At 44.1% G+C, this 25,477-nt stretch overlaps 1 protein-coding gene across 2 annotated transcripts in view; it reads left to right on the forward strand.

Annotated features, from left to right (window-relative positions):
- The first annotated feature begins 16,795 nt into the window (after positions 1-16,795).
- Positions 16,796-25,477, forward strand: part of exoc2 (exocyst complex component 2) — a 24,356-nt gene continuing 15,674 nt past the window's right edge. For both annotated transcript variants that reach the window (XM_048252568.1, XM_048252569.1), the window contains exons 1-8: positions 16,796-16,869; positions 21,414-21,538; positions 21,942-22,118; positions 22,451-22,577; positions 23,975-24,088; positions 24,450-24,574; positions 24,958-25,038; positions 25,325-25,470. In XM_048252568.1, coding sequence (XP_048108525.1) covers positions 21,421-21,538; positions 21,942-22,118; positions 22,451-22,577; positions 23,975-24,088; positions 24,450-24,574; positions 24,958-25,038; positions 25,325-25,470 — 888 coding nt within the window. In that variant the 5' untranslated portion in view covers positions 16,796-16,869; positions 21,414-21,420. The remainder of the gene's footprint in view (positions 16,870-21,413; positions 21,539-21,941; positions 22,119-22,450; positions 22,578-23,974; positions 24,089-24,449; positions 24,575-24,957; positions 25,039-25,324; positions 25,471-25,477) is intronic.

The following is a 25,477-nucleotide window of genomic DNA, read 5'->3' on the forward strand; positions in this document are numbered from 1 at the left end:
AGAGTTTTTTGGTGGTTAGCGTGTGTGTGTGTGTGTGTGTGTGTGTGTGTGTGTGTGTGTGTGTGTGTGTGTGTGTGTGTGTGTGTGTGTGTGTGTGTTCGGAAGGAAAGAAGCAAAGTGGTAATGAGGCAGAAACAGAACTGGCAGATGTTGCTGTTTGTAATTATAATCTATTATTGATCATTTTTTATTCTTCATATTTATGTACATCGTTAAGGATCGGAAGTGGAGTTACGTAGGCCTGTGGCTGCCTGTGTGTGTGTCTATGTGTGTGTGTTTGTGTGAGTGTGTGTGTGCTTCTTTGTACCTTGTATCGACAAAAAGGGTTATTTCACATTGATTTTTAAAGTTAACAACAGGTGCAATGCTTTATCATAAATGTGTGTGCATACAGCAAATACTCTCTCTCGCTCTATCTCTCACACACACACACACACACACACAAGCGCCTTACCTGCGCACATCTTGCGCTTGTAAACCTGCAAAACCTGCACACACACACACACACACACACCTCTTAAGGATGGTTCATCCAATCAGATGCTTACCTTCTAAATACTGCATGGTGTGAGGGCCAATCAGACCCCACCATTTTTTTTATCTCCACATCAAAGCATACGAATACAAAGCTGACAAACATAAACAAACAGAAAACAAACAAAAACATCAACTAGTAAATACACAAACAAGTGCCGAGCGATCAGATGAGGAGGAAGACTCTTCAGAATGTGTTTACGCTCTTCAAACACATCTGCAAATCCCACTTTAGGGATTACTGTTATCAGACCTGCAGGGTATGTGTGTGTGTTTAATATGTGTGAATGGGAGGATAGGTACAAAAACTACCTCAGTGGAAAAAAACCCTAATACAGTGTGTGTGTGTGTGTGTGTGTGTGTGTGTGTGTGTGTGTGTGTGTGTGTGTGTGTGTGTGTGTGTGTGTGTGTGTGTGTGTGTGTGTGTGTGTGTGGGGGTGTGTGTGTGTGTGTGTGTGTGTGTGTGTGTGTGTGTGTGTGTGTGTGGGGGTGGAAGAAAGACAAAATGAAACCTGGAACACTTGTACACTCCTTGGTAAGTCGAATGCCTATATGAAAGGGTCAATTTGGATAAAAGAAGCTTTGATGCTGACTGCCTTTATTTATTTATTTATCTTCAGTCATGCTAATTGTAGATTGTGTGCTGCTGTAACGGTTTATTTATGTAGTATGATAAGAAAAGTTTCTTCCCATCCCAGCTGTCCTCTGTGTGTGTGTGTGTGTGTGTGTGTGTGTGTGTGTGTGTGTGTGTGTGTGTGTGTGTGTATCTCTTGCAGGTGTGCGTAATTCAAAGTCACGCAGAGGGGTAATATGAATGTTCAATCTGCAATAATACACACTTCACTGCACCCATGACAAACAACTGCCTACACTTTATGTACTGTGTGTGCGGTGTATGGTCTCTCCCCATCACTAGTTTTAACTAAATGTATGACCCTTTAACATTAATCTCTGCTGAAGGACCAGATTAGTTTCCTTTCAGTAGTAGTAGTAGTATACCTACTGAAAGGAAATTATATAATCTGGTCCATCGATAGAGTTTCATATTAAAGGGTCATTCATTTAGCTAAAACTAGTGATGGGGAGAGACAGTACGCTTCAATTGTCCCTTTAAAATACATATGATTTGTACCATAAAGGCATCATACTGTCTTTTGGTCTGTTGTGTGCATTTCTGTGTTTGAGTTTTAGATATTTTTTGAGTTTTTGTTGTGACCCCACAGCCAAGTGTTTGTGTGTGTGTGTTTGTGTGCTCTCACACTCTAGTGAAGAAGTGTATTTCCCTCTTTGCCTACTTATAATAATAAATTATGCTTTTTGATGTCATAAAATAAAAAGCCACCATCCACACTCAGACTATTTGTGCATGTGGCCCTGCAATATCTTCTCAGCGAGTGTCAAGACTTAGGACTTCAATCAACACATACACACACTATTCATAAAAGTAAACAGTAATCTACTCGTCAACAACTCCTTCCCTTTGTCTGTGCATGTTTTTGTGTGCCAGTCTGTGTTTATGAATATGGTATATTTTTCTGAATTTACCCTCTTGCTTTTAAGTAAACTAATCTATGTCTTAACACAAACTGGGTCCCTTGTATCAGTATTTGCGTGGGTTTGTGTGTGTGTGTGTGTGTGTGTACATTATGTGAGAGTGGAAGTTTGGGATCAAAGCGCTGTGGCGACACAAAAGCAGAGATTTAGTGAAAGCAGAGATCATCATTTGCTTTGTCTCCCTCGCGCTCTCTCGCTCTTGCTCTCTTCTCTAAAGTTCTTTGAATCCTTCGCTCATTGTTGTCACAGCCGTGCTTTCAGTGCGACTTACACACGTGGAGGTACACTCAGACATCAAACGCGCTCGCTCTCAGCTCCTCAGATCATCCGTCGCTCCGCTGTTCTCCTTTGTGTTGTGGCCTGGCCGAGGCAGACGAGCACAGACGCTCTCTCCGCATGCACCCTCCCTCCCTTTCTCCTCTCTTTCTCTCAAGCGCTTGTCAGGCCCTGTCCTGTTTGTATTGAGGCGTGGTCTGCCGTGTTTGCATAAGACATGGAGTATAAGTTCTGCAAATCTCACGCAAACAGATACGCTCAAGTAGTCAAAACAAATACACACACACACACACACACACACACACACACAGAGAGAGAGAGAGAGAGAGAGAGAGAGAGAGAGAGTGTGTTAGATTGTTTGTGTAAAGGTGAGGTAATGTCCACTTCTATGTTTGCAAACATTCAATTTTTGATGGCTTCACACACAGATCACAGATTCACAGATCCCTAAAGGTTTAAAGTTGATGAGGAGGATCAAGGCCGTAGTCATGGACCCCCAAACAGAATTTCAATACATTTCCTACCATGCAAAAATATTATTAAAAATCACAAACAAGTCGTTAGTTAGGTCAGTCAATTAGGTTATTCCAAACTTTTGACGGACATGGGTATGGCATGGATGGATTATGCCCCCCCCCCTCTCTGGTGAGTTTTGTGAAAAGAGAAGGGTGGAGAAGAAGCAACTTCACACAGAGGCTTGGGCTTCAGGGGCCCCTGAGCTCTTGGGCCCAGTAAGCCCATTCAGTAATCCATCCCTGGACCCGTGACTCCATTTGTGTTCAAAATGTATAGTTTAAAAGAAATTACAAATTATAAAATTATTACTTACACCTGAAGATTTTTTTAAACTAAGGCTCATAAGCCTTAGTTTAAAGAAATGATTTTCCATAGGCTCCAAACCTATGGAAAATCACCAGGACAAACCACTCAGGGGTGTAGGCTAGGCCCTACTCTGGAACCATAGGTCACTAATGTGTGCGTTATTTACGTTTGATTACATTTCAGATGCGTGTTGGTTTCCTGTAGGCCTAGTAGGCTATAGCGCTTTATTCTTTCTTTCTTTTTCTATGTCCGTATTTTGGGGGGGACTATTTTGATCATATTTGAATATTGGGGGACACGTCCTCCTCAACGGCCCTGAGGAGGATATGGGGCTGTGTTTTGGACACCAGCGCATGGCGTAAAACTTGTTTTTCACCCGCGCAAAGTTTAATTCGGTATTTTGCACGTTTATTTTTTAAACATTGCGCCCAGGGGTGTGGCAATTAACAACCTAGGGAGGGGCCTGGAGCGTTGTCTAAAAATCGCTATCGTACACCACCTAAACCTGGTCAGAAGTCAATGGCGAGTTGTTCATATGCTATTTTAAGAGCGCATATCAACAGTCATATTGGCAGGTGCACACACCATCCTTCTATCATTCATGAGCGACACCAGCGCCGCGTCCATGCAAAGCATTACAAATTGCACGATTACAATGGGAAACATAATTAGAATAAAGATATTTCGAAATACTGTACATCTCATGATGAGTAGTTATTCACCATCATTTGCAAATTGGTAATGACGGTTAAAAGTGATTAGGGGAGAGGCGAGAGACACGTATGATGCACAGCTGAAGATGCACTGTCACGAGATATAAGCAACTCCTCTGCAGGATAAATGTTGTTTTATTCAGTCATTTAAGCAATAGGGTAAGTGTTGTTTTTTCCAGCCTATGTTTTCAGTGGTAACCCATTGTCAGTCAATAGTGCAGAAGTTTTCTGATGATACTGCAATTGTGGGGTGTATCAGGGACGAGCAAGAGGAGGAGTACAGGATCTTGGTGGAGGACTTTGTGCAGTGGTGCAAACTCAACTCAATCACCTTCAACTAAACACTTCAAAGACCAAGGAGATGGTGGTGGATTTCCGCAGGTCTAAGCCCGCTCTGCTACCAGTCTCTATTGATGGGGTCAATGTGGAGGTGGTAAGCACCTACAAGTATCTGGGTCTCCACCTGGACAATAAACTTGACTGGTCAGCCAACACTGATGCACTCTACAAGAAAGGACAGAGCAGGCTGTACTTCCTGAGGAGGCTGCGGTCCTTCAATGTGTGCAGCAAGCTCCTCAGGATGTTCTATCAGTCTGTTGTGGCCAGCGCCCTCTTCTATGCAGTGGTATGCTGGGGAGGAAGCACAAAGAAGAAGGATGCTGGGCGACTTGACAGGCTAGTAAGGAAGGCTGGCTCTGTATAGTGGGGGCTGAACTGGAGTGCATCACTTCAATATCTGACAAAAGGACCCTAAACAAACTGATCAACATCTTGGACAATGAATGTCATCCACTCTACAGCACTATCAAAAACCCTAAGGGAGCTTGATCAGCTGGAGACTTCGCTCACTGCCATGCACAACTGAAAGGCTGAGGAAGTCATTTGTTCCTAGGGCCATTGAACTGTTCAATGCCTCACTAAAGGGAAGAGGAGAGATAGATTTCTTTGCTTAGTCTGTCTGCCTCTCCATGTTTGAGTACTGACTGCCCACTACTGCTTTACTACTGTTTTACTAATGTACACAGCCTAATGTTTTCACTACTGTTTTACTGCTACACTGTTTTTCATGCTATATTAGCACACATGATTAATGGCTGCAGTCAGGCTTCTGCTACAATACTGAATGAATGAATGGCTATAACCCTATTACCTCAACCGGTTCTTGCACTGAAATAGTTTTTTATTTTACCTTGTCTACATTATACTTTACTCTCCTATTTGTCCATACTATTTATGCTGGTCTCTAGACCTTACTCTTGCACTGTTGCACTGTTGGACTAATGTTGGACTACTTTTTGCACCTTCACTATGACACTCACTCTCTTGAGCACCTTGCCATGCACACATAACTAAGGACTATGGTTGGACTACTGTTTGCACCTTCACCATGACACTCACTCCCTTTAGCACCTTACCAGTCCCGGCCCTGTCATTACAAGCGTCCACGTTCCACATACTCGACGCGCCCGACCGGTAGCGCGACAATGTGACGTCACAGAAGCGCTGTAACCATTTATACTCGCGCGTCGTGGTCACGACACTAGTTGCAATATTCTCCTGAACAGAGGTGTCGCTGTTGTGAAAAGATTAACGCTAACTACGTTACACAGCAGAAGAAGGTGCATTAAGAAACACTAGCAGAGAATGTAAACGGGCTCTGCTATTAGCTAGCCTCTGTGATGGTACTTCAGACTTTGGTTGCTACTATTCACAACTACCACCATCATTATCATCTAGTTTCCAAGGTGTGCGCACAGGTAGATGGATATATAGATAGATACTTTAGTCATCCCGAGGGGAATTTTAATAATTTAAAAAGTTTAGTTAGCTGGCTAGCTAGCTAGCAGCTGGCTGAGTTTGTGTAATTTCCTGAAGTGGAAAGAGATTTTGTTCAGGCCTTAATAGATATCCTTTGTTTGAAAATAAAGTGTTTCTATTCTTTCCTCTTAATTCCATGTGTTGCAACTCTCGCTGGTAACTTTGTTAACTTATCCAGCAAACGACTGGATTTTCACGACTGTAACAAAACACTGCAACTCTCGCTTGCCCTCGAACTAGTCCATCTTCCTGTTTCCGCTTTGTCGCGCTCGTCTGAAAACACTTTTTATTTTAGTATTTAGTTTTGTTAGTTTTCTTATCTCTCTTATCTTCTACTGTCTTTATTGTACAGTGGAGTTTAGTTATATGTTTATACTTATACTTATGTTTACCATTTCTGCTGTAAGTGCATGTTGTGTGTGATGTCTGTATGCTACTGAGACCCTTGAATTTCCCCTTGGGGATCAATAAAGTATCTATCTATCTATCTATCTATCTATCTATCTATCTATCTCTCTATCTAGCGAAAGTAACTGCATATAACTGTCTTGTCGTTGACTGACTCCTTGGTGAAGTTAGTTTCACTTTGCCAATGAGTTCAAATAATAGACGAGTGCAGTGCGTGAAGGCTATGCTAGGTTTTAGTAAAGCATGGTTTAAGAATGACTATTCCATACGGTCCCGCAAGCAGCCTCCTTCAAATGCACCGTTGAATGTCAAAATACCCATGCATTTATTTGACATATCGTAAGTTACGCATGTAACTATGGATCTGTGAGACCGAGGGATGACCGTCACTACGGTCTAAAAAAGGAATGATCACCTTCGTTCTGCCTATCACCGGTGACCATATGTCAACAAAGTCATGCCCATGACCTCCGGAAGCAGAAACGACTTCGAGCTTGTAAATAGCGGAGATTGCTCCGTTCAGTCTCCTACCATGGCCTCAGGATGGTCCGGCGACAAGGATAGTGACGGTCATCCCTCGGTCTCACAGATCCATAGTTACATGCGTAACTTACGATCTGTTTCGACCTCACTCTGACCGTCACTACGGTAAAAAAGGATGACACATACCAAAAAGTCACGCGAGGAGCTCTAAGCTAACCATTAAAACCTCGCTCGGTCCGCGGACATGAGGGCAGCGTCGCCAACCGAGCTGGGCGAAAGTGGCGTCCACCCTATAAAACCTGGTAAAAGTGCAAGGCGCCCCCATGAAGCCGCTGCACAGATATCGCTTGCTGGTACCCCCTTAAGGGCAGCCCAAGGCGTAGCCATACTCCTGGTGGAGTGAGCCCTTGTACCCGAAGGGACCGGCATTCCCAGAGCCTGGTAGGCATGGGAAATAACCTCAACCAGCCAATGCAACAGCCGCTGTTTGGAAAGCGGTAGTCCCTGCTTCGCCGCCCCATAACAGACAAAAAGTTGAGTGTGTTCCCTCCTCAATGACTGCGTATGGGCCAGATAAGCTCTCAAAGCCCTGACTGGGCACAGAGTGAGCAACTTGTCGCGCTCTGCCTTTGAGGCAGCAGACGGCTGGAATTGGGTCAGCTCCAGAACCTGGTTGATAGACTGCTGACTTAGAACCTTAGGCAGAAAGGCTGGATTAGGCCAAAGTGACACGCCAGTGCCCCCTGCCTGCCACCTCAGGCAGTCTTCGCTGACGGAGAGGGCGCACAGCTCCCCGACGCGCCTGGCCAAACAAAGAGCCAGGAGAAAGCTAGTTCAGAGACAAAGATCACAGATCTGCATCTAAAATGGGCTCATACGGGCCTTCAGTAAGAGACATTAAAACGGTGGGCAAATCCCAGTTTGGTGCCCGCAAAGTGCGAACTGGACGCAACCGACGGGCCCCTTTTAAAAACTGACAAATCAGTGGATGCCTACCCAAGGGCCTGTTATCCGCACCCTGGTGAAAGGCTGAAATGGCCGAGGCATAAACCTTCACAGTACTGACCGCCTTGCCTTCATCCAAATAGGACTGCAAGAAGCGCAAAACTTGTGGCACAGGGCAAACCGCTGGCTCAAGACCCAAGCTGGCACACCAATCGAAAAAAGATCCTCCACCTGAGTGCATAGCAAGCTCTAGTAGAAGGAGCCCTGGCGTTGTTCAGAGTCTCCTGCACAGACTCAGCTAGCTGTTCAATGACTGACTCTGCAGGGGCCAAACCCACAGGCGCAGGGCACCTGGGTTCGGATGCCAGATCTGCCCGCCTGCTTGTGACAGAAGATCCGCCGCGGCAGGGTAACTGCCATGGCTGACCCGCAGGAGCCGGAGAAGGTCTGAAACCAAGGCCTCGCCACCACCGTGGAGCAACCAGCAGAACTGTGTGTTGGCCTCCCCTGATCCTCCTCCCAGGGACCTGAGGTACAAGAGGGGATGGAGGAAAAGCGTGCAAACAAGCCTGTCGGCCAGTTTTGTGACAGAGCATCCAGGCCCAAACTGCCTCCCCTGTCCCACGAGAGAGAGTACCACTCTGGGCAGTGAGTCGTTTCTGCCGACGCAAACAGGTCCACTTGTGCAGTCCCATACTGAGCCCAGACCTGGCTGACCACCTCTGAGTTCAATCTCCATTCCCCGAGTGGTCCGGTCCTGGAGAGAATGTCGTCGCCCTGTTCTCCACACTTGGAACGGTACTGCCCCTCACTGAAGCCAGACGCGGCCATGCCCATGACAGCAACTCCTCCTCCGCCACCTGGAGGCACCGCCAGGACCTCGTGCCTTTGGTGATTGACATGATACACGCCCGTGGTGCTGTCTGACCTCACCAGAACATGTTGGCTTCGCCGCCCTGGCAGGAACCTCTGCAGGGCGAGATGGATGGCCTTCAGCTCGAGGGCGTTGATGTGCTCTGACGTCCCAGGAGGGAGGCCACACCCCTCGCTGACAGCCCTTCCCAGACAGCTCCCCAGCCTGTCAGGAGAAGCGCCTGTCGAGATGACTTGCCTCTTGTGAGGAAGGCCCCCAGTGGAACACCCTGGAGTAAGAACCTCCTGTCCGTCCAGGGCGAGGGGCTCGGATGCAAGCAGGAGACACCCCAGCTTCACATGCCTGTCGTCTCTCGGGTGGAGCTGAAAGGCATTGAACCAACACTGCAGGGGGCGTGCCTTCAGCAGGCCCAATGGCAGTACCTCAGCTGCCGCGGCCATTAAGGCGAGACACTACAGGTGAATAGGGTAAAATTTTTAAATAATAGACATCACCATGAAACTTTCTCAGTTGATTACTTACACAAGTATGAACAAAAAATGTATTACAAGTTTTTGAAATTCGAATGTTTAATTATGCAAATGAGGCATTCTCATTAAATATGCGCAAATTTGCATATATTTTCGGTAGATAGATCTGAACATATGATAAAGCCTGGTACAAAATTATTCTTTCATTTTGTTTGCATACAAGATAAAAATAAAATTACAGAGGGATTTCAGGATATCTGCTTTCATTACCTAGGAAATCAGAATATACTGTCCATAGCCTTAAAAAATCGATTTTTGCCTTATATTTTTGATTAAAATGTCACATAAATCAGGCCAGGAATGATTTATTAACAAATCCCTCTGTAAATATCTTCAGAATACTGCTAAGTGTATATCTGGAAAGTTTGGTGTACATAGGTGCTACATAGGCTGAGATGTTTCTACTGGAAAATGATAAAAACTCAATTTGAGAAAACAGCCTTGGAACACAGCCAAGAGATTCCGTTCTCAGCCTAGACACGCCTTTGAACTTTCGCGATTAGTTGTGGTTACAAAGGAAGTGTCCATATTTGGATAGCACAACGTCATGCAGGAAAAACAGAGCTTTCCAACGGTACTACACATGTTATGTTTTGTATCACGGTGTGATAGAGCATGAAAGCGTTAGAAGACTAACTTTTGGTGAATTTAGGAGAAATATACAGGCGCAGTAGACAAAATGTAATGAAATAAACACCTAAATGTGTAAATCGGGCTTTGTTGTTGTAGTAGTGTGAAAGAATACATGCTAAGGTAGCAAATTAGCCCAAAATCTCGAAATTGACCAGTGCATGAAAAAACGATGTTTTCACCTGCCGTGTCTCGCCTTAAGCCCAACAGCCTCTGGACTTTGTGGGCGGTGACCAGTCTGCCCAGCCCGAAAGCCTGTCAGAGCCTCGGTCAAGCTGTCTGCCCTCCGTGGAGTGAGAGAGCGCCCGTCATGCTGACCGAGTCGAGAGGACACCAAGGAAATCCGCCTGCTGGGGGGGGCTGCAAGTTGCTCTTTTTCCAGTTGACCGTGAAACCCAGGGCCTGGATATGGGTCAGAACCCGTGTTGGTGTAGTGCACCACCTGCACCTGAGATGGGGCACAAATTAGCCAGTCGTCCAGGTGCGGTAGGATCTTTAGGCCCTGGACCTGCAGGGGGGGGGCTAGGCGGCTGCCACCACGCCGAGTAAAAATTCTGGGGCCAGTGAAAGGCCAAATGGGAGGACCTGAAACTGGAAAACCCTGCCTTGGAAGGCGGAGGGAAGGACCTGTGTGCTGGGCAGATAGGGGCGTGGAAGTCTGCGTCTTTTAGATCCAGAGGCGTGAAACCACTCCCCTTCCTGGATGGAACGAATCACTATTCCAACGGGACCATTTTGAATGGCAGCACCTTGAGGTACTGGTTCAAGGGCCTGAGGTCGAGGACCGCCGGTAACCTCCGTCTTTTTTTTGACAATAAAATATTTGGAATAAAACCCAGTGTGCCGTCGTGCAGTGGTACTTCTGAGATGGCCCCTTTCAGAAGCAACTCCTGGACCTCCTTGACAAGCACGAATTTAAAGGGGGTCTTTCACAGACGTCATCTTGACCCCTGAAAGCGTAGGGGCCCGTCTGTAGGCGGTAACCGTGGAGTCACCGTAGCCACAACCCAAGAGTCTGGCACAATCCCTTCCCAGGAGCTGGGAAGGGCAATCAACGGCAGCCCGGATCCCTAGGGCAGGACCGCCAGCTGCCTGCACCTCTGCCTGCGCCCGTCGAGGTCTTTGCTGTCCTCTGGGCCAGGAAGTTGGGGCTGAGCTTCAGCGCCGGGGCAGCATAGTTGATACTTACCTGTGGTGTTCGGGCGGGCTGGGGAGTCTGGATGGAACACATGCCCAGGCACCACGGAGAGACCTAACAGTTCTGTCCTGATGGCATCAGGGAGAGAGGTTTGGGCAAGCCACACCTGTCTGGCACAGCACCGCAGAGGCCATAGCACTCCCCACATCACGCGTCAGCTGGGGAGTGGGCTGACAGTCTGGCATCCACCAGGCCCTTGCATCATGGTCCTCCGGGCTCATCGTTTTTAGCAGAGCCGCCAGAGTGATGGCCAGGGCGTTGCCCATCTGGGGCTGCCGTGCTGATCGTCAAAGCAGTGACTGATGAGACGGTCCGTCTTGGCACACTCCTTCGCCGGGCAGCGTGGATTGGGAGATGCATTGGCAGGCCCCCAGGGAAGTCCAGGCGGCGATGGACTGCTCGACCGGGTGGCATATCCCTAGCCCTGAGTCGGCGGATAGGCAGCCTTTGCCAGCTGACGGCAACCTGGATTGAATTGGGGCGCTGGGCGACTTACCCCATGCCGCTGCAGCACCTTCGTGTAATCCACTGCCACGGGTATACAGGGTGGTGGGCTGCTGTGCGAGGCGCCTTCCCAGGCACCCCCCAAGGGAAGCCATGTCTGGCATAGGGGCCTGAAAGACCCAGGATCTTGGAGGAACTCAACACCCGTGACATCAAGGAGCCGACGGGGACCTCCCCTGGCACCGTGGATTCATCAGTTGGCTGCACCATGTCTGAATGTAGCTCATCCAGGAGGCCGTCCCCGCTTACGTCATCGATCGTAGAACGAGGGGCATGGAGACAACAACACAACAACAAATCCACATCCACATCACCCAGATCAACATCCGCACCATGGCTCTCAGGCCTGGATGGGGAGAGACCTTCCTGGCCAGGGGGCAGAGAAGGGGATGACGTGCCCTGGAGACCCTCCAGCCTGTCCATCCTCCTAGCCAGAGCCTGGAGAGCTGAGAGAATCTGAAGCGACTCCGTGCCATTACCCTCGGTCACGGCAGCTGGAGCCGAGCGCTTAGCAGGTCCAGGGACCTCCACCTGATCATGCCTGGAAGGGGACTCATGTTGCCGTTTACGCTTGTGCGTATGCTTACGGCCATGCCTATGAGAGTGCTGATGCGCTGCAGGGGCTGTCCACATCCTCCAGGAGGTGGGCGGCCCCAAGGCAAGCGGGACACTCTCTATGCCCGTCATTGGGGGCCATCATGGCCCTACAGACTCTGCAGTAGTGTGCCGCCATTGCCTACCACAGAAAAACACAATGCAATACAACACAATACAATACAATAAGGCACTTACCTTGGCCGCATTAAAGCACTGGGTCTGCAAGCAGCAGCCCGTAAAGAGATACAGCAGTGGTGTAATACAGTACACCCGTGGCCTGAAGCAGCGCGGACCGGACACGCTTTAGCAGGCTCACACTGGCCTAGCTAGCTCGCGGGACAGCAGCCACGGGTACACAACAGATGCACAAAGAAGGCGACCACCAGTCTTGTGAACGCATCGCCGGCGTACACCAGTGGACAACTGGAGAAAAGACACACAGCAGCCCGCACCTCGTGCAAGACTGCACCTAGCAGACACAAACAGCTAAACTTACCTTTTTGCAAGTAGCCTAGCACACAACAACAAAGCTAACAAGAAGCACACAGTAACATTAAGCCCCTAAGCCGCCGAGCCCATACGCGCTGATCAGGCCCACACAGGTTCCAGCTGCCAACAGAAATAATAACGGTGGCCCACGCCGGTGCCCAAACGCACCCAGCAGGCTCACACCAAGCCCAACTAGCCGCGAACAACAGCCAGATAAGGTACACAGTAGAAACTTGGCACACACAAAAAGGAAAATAACACTGAAGCGGCAGCCCGCAGCAGTGCCTTGACGCAGGCAGCAGGCTCACACTAGCCCTCCTCCGTCGCGGTATGGGGTGAACTCAGGAAAGGTGTCAACAAGTTAAACAAAGTTAAACAAAGTTAAACGAAGTTTCCTGAAAAAAAACACAGGTTACTGCCACATGCAGACTAACAAACACAGTCAAAGCAAGAAAGCAGTGAAAGTACGTACTCCCGCATCACACAGGTCTCAGATGAGGCGATCAAGGTGAGAGACTGAACCGGGAGCAATCTCCGCTATTTACAAGCTCGAATCGTTCTGCTTCCGGAGGGCATGACTTTGTTGACATATGGTCTCGGTGATAGGCAGAACGAAGGTGATCATTCCTTTTTTAGACCGTAGTGACGGTCAGAGTGAGGTCGAAACAGATCGCGTGTTACGCCGTTAAAGGGAATGACAGATGTTATTCTCATTGGTTTAAAATGATGTTACGCCCCAAACACACCCATATGACTGATTAAAAAACCTAGGAAAACCTTGTTGCGCCATGCGCTCCACGTTTGATAACGAAGCCCCTCCCAATGTGAACTTGACATCCTACTAAATTTGAATAGACTTTTGATGAGTGACGATGCACTTTAGAATGTCATGATAGGGCCCATGGTTTATGTTGTACAATGTAAGGGATTTAAACATTTCAAACAGAGCACTATAGATAAATGGATGCAAGCGAATGTTATCGCAGTGTTACATTTTAAGGAGTATTTCAGGGTCATATGTGGAATCTATTTTGAAACAGGGTGCTCTGTATGTTTTTGGATATGTTTAAGGAAACTAAGGTCCTTGTGGAACTGCAAAAGCTCAGCTTTCAAAAACATAATTCAATACTCTAATCAATATCTTTTATCTGGCCATAACCAAGTAACAGGGAGTTCAAACAAAGTGATCTCTGGTCCATTACCCAATGACTCCAAATATTACCCACTGATATCACTACATCCTTAGGTTTGAAAACCTAATGGTTTTAGTCAACAGGAAGTGATTAGGCATACGGAAGCAATAAATCACCTCCAAGGGTTCACTCCCCATACTCGATGACAGCACACACACGCGCACACACACACACACACACACACACACACACACACACACACACACACACACACACACACACACACACACACACACACAAACACACACACACACACACACACACACACACACACACACACATACACACACACACACACATATATATACACACAGGTAAAAGTGAGGCTGATAAGGCAAGTAAGCTCATTGAGTCTAGATTTATGTTTATGATTAATTAATGTATTGCCTTTGTGTGTGTGTGTGTGTGTGTGTGTGTGTGCTATGATCAATAATCATTCTAAGGAAAAGGTAAGGACACAGCGTTTTCTATTTCTGTCTGAATGAGTACAGATAAGGGATATAGGTCATAGTTCTCATTTAGAGGTTTATTGAGGTAGACATGCAGGTTAGTGCAACACAGTGTGACATACTGTACACAAATGGCTTCCTTCCTGACATACACACACCTTTATTATATAAGCAGTTCCAGTAAGACCACATGAAAGAGATCTGTTTCACTGACACAAGTCCGTGCCAAGCAGAGCTCAATGTTAAATTTTAATTGTGGTTGCCAGCTTGACAACCAGGCATGAGCTCTTGGTTGCCAAAGCCAACCAAATATATTTGTGACAGGGCAACCAGGGGCGACAAACTTGCTGCCACTTGTAACAATTTGGTAGCCAAGGGCAATGACGAGCCCTGGTGCCAAGCATTTGCCTGTTCAAAGTGTGGATGCATGATTAAAAGTTCGCCTCCTTTATACTTATACAGACATAAGCGGGCAAATCTTACAGGTTAAAGTAACTGCTGTTGGATGTGAAGCGTCACTCCTCACTCCAGCATTTCATGAGTTGAAATAAAAGATCTAGCCTAAGCCTTCTACTACATGGTCTCAAAAGGCTTATTTGTTCACAGATTGGGTTATATCTATCAGTGAGTCTTTCACCTATATTCAGATTGGGTCAAATCTATCTGTGAGTCTTTCACCTTAACATTCAGTTCAGCTCTGGTGCATATCAGTGGTGTTGTGGTCTGTGATAAAAGTGCACATTTTAGAGTGGCCATTTATAACTAGTCCAGGTGAATGGTTTATATTTGTGAACATAATTTGAGAGATGATTTTGTGTGCAAGAATTTTACATATTTAACTTCAGTTTTTGAAAATCGCCAAAACAAATGTGTTGCATTTATATCATATCTTTGTTAATACAGTTAAAAGGCAACTTGGTATCACCTTTAAATTCATTTATAGGCCTAGATTAAGATGTGAAGGACAGAAAAAAATGTTTGTCACACTTGATGCTCCATACATACACACTAAACACAAAGAGAGAACTACACTAAACACAAAGAGAGAACTACACACACTTAACACAAAGAGAACTACATATCCCTGTCCTCTCCCCCTCCTCATAAATGCACATTTGGTTTGAGATTGCTATAATGAAAAAATTTAATGAAACATTAATCAGTGCAATCCACTCCCCTCTTCATTTCCTCCAACAAGAGTGGTAGGCCTAGTTAATTTGGTCCTCTCTCTCTCTCTCTCTATATATATATATATATATATATATATATATATGTGTGTGTGTGTGTGTGTGTGTGTGTAAACTCGACCAAAACACATAGGAGAGAACGGGGTAAGATGAGCCATTTTTTACATTCTTCATCATTCTAATGTGTCAAAGAGATTTTGTTTTGTAACCTCCACACCAAACAAAAATGCAAAGTGTTCTACAACTTCTGTAATCAACAACTCTTTGATAACTTATAGGGGTAAAGAGATTTGCTCTGCAAAAAAGTTGGTCTCGTGATAAGTGGTATGTGGTAAAATGAGCCTATTTGTGGGCTAAGTTGGGCATCAAAGATTTCAGGTAAAACACCGTATTGTCTTTGAATGGAATTTAATTTCTGCAAACAGAAACAAACACCGACATTTAACTGTGAATTCAACTGAAAATTTGCCAAGACATGTTTAGGGCCTATACAATTTTCTGTCACCTGTTACCTTTGAATTCACCCAATTAATTCACTTAAATAAGTCAGATTAATTTGCTGCCTATAGTCTCCTTAGCTCTTAGTAACACTAGAAACCATAGAATGAGGTCACAAAATCAAGACAAACTTCAAAATCTAGATGCAATACAAGTACTAGTTAGCTGGCTCAACTTACCCCAGCCCTGGTGGCGCATCTTACCCCACAACCACCATTAAAGAAAATGCTTCTCACAACAAGCTACATTCATGATTTTGTTTAGCCCTCACATCATAGCTTAAAAGGGCACCAATTGAGGTGTAATGCATTTCAATGTTGTTCTATTCACACTTTCTCTAAATCGCCCTAACTCTGGACATGAATGGAATCCACTTGGAGAGCAAAAAATAATATTTTTCACATATTTTTTTTTTTTACCACATTTGCCATGTGCTTTGCCATGTGCCTTTCCACATATTGTGAAGTAAAGAATGATTCCCTCTTCCTTAAAATGCTGTCACATAATTTCCTAGAAAAAAGGGGTGGCTCATCTTACCCATATGCTCAACTTACCCCGTTATCCTCTATTTTAAAGTAAAGATGTGCATATTCTGAGGGGTCCTGCCTTTACCTCTGCTGTGAGCCTAGCTGCTCACCAGTGGTGGTTCTCGAAATTATGGGGTAGCCAGGTAAGGGCACAATGTCTCTGATTTTGAGTCTAATCTCTCCTCAACACTGATGTAATAATACCGGTATGCAATTAAATATAGCTTGTTGTAATTTGGCCTCAAAGCAAAGTAAAATATTTGTTTTGGTTAGGAAAACAATTCTTCTTCTTGACGTTTAATGCTTAAAGCCCACCAATGACATCTCTGGCTCTTGAGGTGATTGAATGGATTCTGGAGGGAACCATTAGAGGGCCCTGTGCCACACTTGGTCCTCCATCTGACTACACCCCTGATGCTCATAGCAGCTAACCTGCATGAAAAAAATATGTAGGCTATGCCTGTGGTGCGAGTCAGGGGCTTCACCATTTCATGAAGGAAAAACACATCAGCGTTTTGAATTTAGCTGCCGCTGCCTGCCCGTATCAGTCCATGAGGCGGCGCTAATGCACCCAACTCCGCAATAACGTTACTGACAGTCCTCGAAGAAGAGGAAGCTGGAATTGTAGCTTCATAAAAATGTAAGTTCCTGTGTTTGTTTTACTCCACACAAAAAAAAATGAATTCACACATGTACGACAACACATATATTCGCTCTATTGATGTTGTAACATTGGATAGGATTGGATATAAGCGATAAATTGGCCTATTTCAAGGCGTCAACAATAGCTAGCCAGGCAGCTAACTGTTTTTAGCTTTTTGACCAATCTAATCGGTTGACATTTCATAATGCGTGTGACCGAACAGTTAGTCTATGCCATCATTAACGTCAAAAATGTCTGCAAACTGGAAGTCGGGGGAAACTACAGGGAAAAATGTCATTCTGCATTAAAAGTGCCGCCAATCAATCCTTAGCTAGCGAGCCATAGCGTTATACCAAAGACTTTGGTTACACCCAGTTGTATTTTTGCTGGAGCTAGCTCAATAAAGCGGCCAAGCAGCCATGAGCGCATTGATTTAATGTCATGTTAATGTAATTTGTTAATATAGTTAGGCCTCATTGTTTTAATTACTGTAGGCCTACTATTGCCGTGGTGTTTGACATTCAACAAAGTCAAGTCAACATGAATGAAACGGATGTCTGGCTAGCGTTAGGAAGATGAGCTGAGAGTGTGGTTAACTTGTTTGATCAGTCATCAATAATAATGACGGGAGTAGTGGCAAGTCCAGATATGTCCCCACAGTTCACGAGAAAAACAACTGATCTGGGAAATTTAGTGGTTTAATTTTTAAAAATTGTTTTGGAGGCTACTGTTGTTGAGTGTTTCCGGTTTGGTTGGAAACAACGACAAGATCTGTCAAGCCAACATGTTCCAACCATTCATGTGTTAGATTCTCGTAACATCTAGCCTGGGAGAACCCAGACATTGGCCATGGCCAATTTGAATGTGTTAGGCTAACCAGGCTACGTGACACCTGATCATAATCACACTAGAGATTAAGTGAATAATCTACAAGATAATGAATTTGCAGGAGACATTATATGTTGTATTGGATAAATGTGGGCGTAACTATTAAGAGGATGACTTCGAATGCCCAAGATCAGCCCTACCTGCTGAACTTACTATTTGGGGTTCTTTATCTGGGCATCTTGAGCCACGTAGCACCTTATCTATCTGTGTGTCAGTCACATGTTCATTTTATCATAATGTTCATAACACAGTGAATGGAAACCCACGCAAATGCGCATATTCTTGAAATGGAAACACAACTCGGACGTGAATGAGTTGCGATTGCCTGATTGATGATCAGGTGCACGCGTCGCGGATGTAATTAACTGACAGGTGTCTTCTATTGTCCTTTGATTTAATTAATGTGGTTGATGTCATGGCTAAGGTGGCTTGGATGGTGTGTGTGTGTGTGTGTGTGTGTGTGTGTGTGTGTGTGTGTGTGTGTGTGTGTGTGTGTGTGTGTGTGTTTTTGTAGTATGACCAGTGGACACAAGTTTAAAGAAAATCAATAGACCTTTTTGTCACAGCAGCCATCTTGACATGAAATAGCAGAGCAAGCACTGATGTTAAGAAATATCTTAATGAAGTAACAGAATCAGAACCTTATTAATTAATGTCATTAGTAACACCGGGGCTTGCCATACATGTCATGTCAAAAATGGCCGCTGTGGAAAAGGTCCATAGACCGAAATGTGAAAAAGACTTGAGACTTGTAGCCTGGGTGTTCCCATGCTGCCTTGCGCGCGATTTGATTCACGCTGCTAAGGCAGCCTGGAGACCAAGGAGCAAATTTTCGCCTGAGATAGGGAACCAATCACAGAACAGGGGGGAAAGCAAGACGATGATGAGCTATGCACAGACACATTTGATAGACATCCGTGGCACCCAATAAACGGATCTGGGCATTTTTTTCAAATACGAGAAAATGAACGTTTGGTTCCCAGACCACGTCTCATTGAGAAGTGGTGGCGCTAGCCAGGCTATGAGACTTGAAGATTTGGTCACACATTGTTGCCTCTTGCATATTGATTTATAGTGTAACAGTAAATGATGAGCACCAGACTGATTGGTTGCTTATCTTAAAATGAGCACCAGCACCATAATGATCAGTCAGTACATATAGTTATTATCATTTATGCATCTATAGACAGTTAGAACTGCTATAAACTCCAATTGTAATCAGAGTATTTAGTTACATGACAGATTTAATCAATGATTTAATTCAGATAATCCTCTCTGATTTCATAAAATTGGATTTCAATTGGAGTACATGACAAGACTATAATCGGAGTGAACTCTGATTGTTTGTTTGCATGTAACCACACTGAGTGAGTTAAGACAAAGGCTATGGTTGTAGTGTGCAGTATGACGATGAGGGTTATGTAACCTACATTGTGTGTAATTGTTTGATATGGCTGCTAGATATCATAAAGTGCATAAACTCATTATTATTATTTATTTATTTAAGGTTTATTTTGACATGGACATTAGCATTAGCCAAAATGGCTATTTTGTATCTGTTGTCTATTGGCCGATGTTAACAGGCCAGATGTGCCTAAAAGAAACTACACACATCATTGTTGACATAAAAGATAAAATGACACTTTAGACATAAATCGTATTATGAAAATATTACAAACAAATGAAAATAAACTTAACCTACCATAATGAAATAAAGGAGAGAAAAGAGCGCATGGGGCAGGAATGGTAAGTATGCAGTCACCAGAACTGACAAGCAGAGTCGTTAGCCGTGTGGTATTGTGTTTGTTTTGTTCAATGTTGACAGGTCTGGTTGCTGATTAGCCACTTCTTTACATTGGATTTGAATAGTATGTTTTCCTGTCTCTAATATGGGATGGTATTGTGTTCCACTCATGTGCAATAGAAAATGCTGATTGGACCAAAACAACTTTTTCTCAGCTGTATTACTCTTACTGCGCTACGTGTAGATCTGTAAGTGGGTGGATTTGGGGGTTTTTTTGTAAAAATTATATTTTAAGATCTTGATCTTAACTTGGACTTGGCTGAGACAAGAGGAAGGGTAGCCTGTTTCTTAGAAGCTGAAATGAAGTATGAAAAAGTGTTCAAAAGTCTTCAATTCGCAGATGGAGCTCAATCAGCCTATCTCTAGGAGAAATGATCTAGAAGAAGAAGAGATGTTATTTCGAATGTTCCTTTCCTCTGGAAAAAACGAATACATTTATTATAAAATATTATACATTATTTTGTTATAACCTAATTGGACTAGCCTAGAGGTTTTTTTCTTTCTCTAATATTCTTCCTGGTCAGTGCTTCTCATAGTTTGAGATGCTGTTGTGAGAAGCTTGATTGAAACGGTTGTGTCATGTCATCATATATAGAGCCTTCAGGCTAAAAACAATTTGTATTTTATTCTGATTACTTTATATGTTCCTGCCCGTTGGTTACAGTTACAAGCCTTTTGGTGTGCAAGATGTTGCATGTATATCTTCATGCCCTCGTGTGTGTGTGTGTGTGTGTGTGTGTGTGTGTACATATGCATGTGGAGTTATAGCCTATTTTTATGTGTGTCTAATATTAGCTTGTTTGTGTGGGGGATTTATAGAAGACTACGCTATGTACATTTGGTGTGTGTCTGTGTGTGTCTGTGCATGTTTGCAGATTAAACCTGTACTCCCTTTTGTTAGATGCAAATAAAAGCGCCTCGCCTCTTAAGAGCTCTCACTTCTCCTTTCATTAATCTGTGTGTCGTGTGTGTGTGTGTGCGTGCGTGCGTGCTCGTGTGTGTGTGTGTGTGTTCGAATTGTGCCTGCATGTGTGTGTGTGTACGTGTGTGAGCCCTCAAGCAGATTAAGGCTCTTTAGGCTTTCATTCAGCCTTGAAGCGCCCCGGTGTGAAAGCTCACAGACTTATAAACTTTGGGAACCTCTTTTTCCACTCTTGTCACTCTCTCTCTTTCTACCTCCTCTGTCTATCTCTCCTCTCTTCTTATCAGAATCCCTCTTTCTGTTTCTCCCTCAATCCTCTCTCTTTCTCTCCATGTCTGTTTCTATTCTGTTCCTCACTGTATTTGGAATGCTTTTGTCATATCAGTACACCTGGGGAGTCACAGTCGAAGAGCAAGTCAAAATATGCTATCAACCCGTGTGTGTGTGTGTTTGTGTGTCTCGCACACTTTTATGCAAGCATAGTACATGCAAGTGTAACAGCCTGTGTATCTTTAACTAGATCCATTGTTAAAAAAAAAACAGCACAGCATTGTCAGTCTGGTAGTCAACTGGATCACACACACACGCCTTTTCAGTCACCTGATGTACTGTGAGAAACTGGTGCCATTAACACACCCTGACAATATTGGACTCCACACCGGAAAACCGCTTTTGTGGACCATCATACCACAGTTTTTAGGTGGATATTTACATAATGTCATTGTCTTTAAAATATTTTCGTTAGAGTTACGTAATGTGCATTTTGCCTTTACCTTGGGTTTGTAACTTGTCATTGTCCTGTCTTTCTTTGCCAAGTTCAATTAGCCTGAAACAAGAGAATGAAGTCATCTTACACATTCTGTGTGGATGAGTTAATATGAATTAATATAAATTGTCATTATTTTTAAAAATATATCTCTGTTTCAGAGAAGCAATGTCACGGGCGAGACAGCCACCCCTAGTGACGGGGATCTCTCCCAATGAAGGGGCACCTTGGACCAAAGTGACCATTAGAGGGGAGAACCTGGGAACTGGGCCTGCAGACCTTTTTGGTAATACACACATACACAAACACACAAACACACAAACACACACACACACACACACACACACACAAGTTCAACCCTTGATTCTCAACCATGCTAGTCACACACAAATGTAGTCTAAAACACATTCACCGGGTAACACATGCATGTTTAAGTTATGAGGGAATTCAACATTTGACCCTCAACCTTGCATTGTCAGTCACACGCAAATACCCTGATATACATTCACCCAATCAGGCTTGTGCAAAATTCCAGAATTGAATTGAAACTGGCTCTTAAATTCCAATTCAATTCTTGAATTTCACTTGCATTTCAATTGAGGTAGCAAACAGGAAGCAGAATTGCAATTTGCCCGTCTGTCTCTTTCACCTACCAAATGAGTACAAATGTAAATGCCTTTGTCCATCAGGCCTGTCCATTTGTGGTCATAACTGCCTGCTGACGGCGGAGTGGATGTCGGCCAGTAAGATCGTGTGCCGGGTGGGACCAGCCAAAGATGACAAGGGCCAAATCATCGTCAGCACAAAGAGCGGAGGGCCCGGCACCTCCACCGTCAGCTTCAAGGTGCTCAAGCCGGAGAGGATCGGTACGTACAAACACACACACACACACACACACACACACACACACACACACACACACACACACACAAAACTCTTGCACAGTGCACAGTGAGCTTCAAGGTGCACAAGCTGCACTGCACAGTACGTGTTCTCACTCTCATACTCTTTCTCTCTTCTGTCTTCCTCTTTCTTGCTTTCTCTCTATGTAAATGAGTTTCATGTACGAAAATATGGTCTGATCCCTGAAGTGTGTGTGTGTGTGTGTGTGTGTGTGTGTGTGTGTGTGTGTGTGTGTAGTGTGTGTGTGTGTGTGTGTGGTTGTGAATGTGTGTGTGTGTGTGTGTGTGTATTTCAGGTATCCTGGACCAGTCTGCGGTGTGGGTGGATGAGATGAATTATTATGACATGCGGACAGACCGTAATAAAGGCATCTCTCCCCTCTCCTTACGGCCGGCCAACCCACTAGGAATAGACATAGACAAGTATGAAGAACACACACAAACACACATGCGTATGCACAAGAAAACACACACCCAACACCAGGGGGGGGTAGTAAAGCGTTACAAGTAGCGCACATGAGTAAAACAGTATTTTTTTCGAGGAGCGGCAGCTTTCCATATTCCTTTTTCAAAACGGTACTTCTGCTCTCACTCAAGGACATTTTTAAGCCAGTAATCTACTCTTTACTCCGGCACATTTTCAATTGCCTTTAGTTACTAGTACAAGTTTATTATGGGAGGAGAAAATATCTCGAGGGAGAAAAGTGCACCCCTCCCTCAGTGCACAACGGCGTGGGAGAAAAGAAACAGGGCTTCAAAATGCATTGTTACGTTGCCCTGCGATTATAAAAGTAATGACTGGCCTAAGTAGACTCAGACCATGTTGTAGCCTAGCCTACTACACTGAAGTAGATGTTTTATTTATATCTAACAGCAGTTAAGGCAATGATGTCCTGCCAACTGCTGCATCTTCTAGTGAGACTGCCAGAGTAGCAACGAGACGAGAGGTATGACATGACACGGAAACTTTCGCCTATATTCATTTCTGGCCAGCATCGTTCAACAATCACATTGGACAAGGAAAGTAGGCCTATAACTTAATTTACAAGCAAATGCACTAGAAATCGAGCACACAAGTAAGAAAAACCTAGCATTCATTTATGTAGCCTCAAGTGCAGGACATGACAGAGACGGTCGGCTGAGAAAAAAAGATAGCCTACTCTGTCGCTCTGTCCGAGTAGACATGCCTAGTGTATATGTAGCCTAAATATAGGTACTTAGGTTACATTGTCTGTATGGTGAAGTTCGAATCAGAATTCTAGCAATGCAAAGGAGAAAAATCAGCTGGCAATGGGTTTGGAAGTGACTGCTTTTAAATCCGTAGACACTTAATGCTTATTCTGGCTATGACAAGATAGCCTACAGAAGTGTGTCAAATAATATTAAAGTATATTAAATAAAATATATTTGAATTGGGGTGTTAAAATATGGTTGCCTATATGATTAGCCTACAGAGGAGGAGAAAAGCAAACAGGCGTAAAGATACTTTTGTATCCCTTTAAAGGGCCATCAAAAAATATAAAAAGAAAAGTAACTTGTTACTTGAGTAATTTATTACCTTATTAATTTAGTACCTTTTTACTTTTACTTCAATAGATTTCTCAGATGGAAATGTTTACTTTTACTCAAATAATGTTTGAAGGGAGTAATTGTACTTTTACTTGAGTATAGATTTTCAGTACTCTACCCACCCCTGCCCAACACACAAAACATTTTCAACTCACACAGACACACACACACACACACACAAACGGACTGTGTATAAAGGTGTGTGTGTGTGTGTGTGTATGTGTGTGTATGTATGTGTGTGTGTTCTCCAGGGGGAAGGTGCCTCTGAAAGACATTGAAAGCATGTTCCCTGGCATGAGTGGAGACTTCACCAGTGAGAACTTCTCTGCCACCTGGTACCTGATTGAGAACCACTCCTCTACCAGGTCTTCACTTCAATATTGATCACCAACACATTTAATAATTAGTTGCTAGCTCTTTTTATAATATTTAGTCAATTACGATAATAGGTATTAAGAATAATTACATTTATGATGGTAACTATTGCAAATATGGTAGTTTCCTTGTCAATAGCTGAAGCCCCATATTGCATTCCATTTCATCTGATAGAGTGTTTACATAGAGACCATTCAGATCAGAACAAATCATGTTTATTACTCATGATTATAATTGCACAATATATATTGCATACAATGGCATAATATATAGTATGAAATGTAATAGACTATGGTATTATTAAATATATAGTATGAAATGTAATAGACTATGGTATTATTAAATATACAGTTTTGACCAGCTGCGTTCAGCATCAGGGACTCTGAAGAAGCAGGCCACCCAGAAGAATGAGGGCAGTCTGGCCTACGTGAAAGGAGGCCTCAGCACATTCTTTGAAGCACAGGATGCCCTGTCTGGTGAGCGCGCACACACACACACACACACACACACACACACACACACACACACACAGAGCACAGAATCACATACTTACATCACAAATTTACATAATGAAGTGTAATATTTCAAGTAATATCAATAAAATTGCAGTTCTGTTGTTTCTGATTGAGTAAAGATAAATCAAATAACAATACCCAGTTACATTTCCACTGAAATTACTTGGAAAACAAAATAATAAAAAATAATTGATATATAAAATTCATTAAAATGGAGGATATATCATTTTGGAACCAAACTCTTCATTTGTTGACTGACTCTTAGATACATGGACAGACCAGCGCATATACACATGCTCACTGTGTGAATTATGAGTAATTTTTTTTGTTTAACTCCTCATCAGCTATCCATCAGAAACTGGAGTCTGACGGGACAGAGAAAGTGGGGGGCTCCATGACCCAGTGCCTGGAGAACGTCCTGAATCGTGAGACACACCACACACACACACACACACACACACACACACACACACACACACATACATGCACACATAATCTTACACAAAAATCAAAAACTAAAAAAATCAAAAACTTTATTGCCATATCAGCTATACTTATACGGTAAGAAGAAATAGACGGGTTACAGACGTAAAAAACACACGTAAAACAAACATATGGTTTTCTGGAGTCTGATATTAGATAACGCTTAATGATTTATTCCCCTATTTCTCTCTCTCTCTCTCTCTCTCCTTCCTCTCTTCCTCTGTGTAGGAGCGAGTGATACAGCGGACGCTCTGTTTCAGGAGGTGTTGGGCAGGAAAGACCGAGCCGACTCCACCCGGAATGCCCTTAATGTCCTTCAGCGCTTCAAGTTCCTCTTCAATCTGCCACTGAACATAGAGCGCAACATCCATAAGGTATGTG

This window comes from Alosa alosa, chromosome 9 (assembly GCF_017589495.1).
Source record: "Alosa alosa isolate M-15738 ecotype Scorff River chromosome 9, AALO_Geno_1.1, whole genome shotgun sequence".
NCBI lineage: Eukaryota > Metazoa > Chordata > Actinopteri > Clupeiformes > Clupeidae > Alosa > Alosa alosa.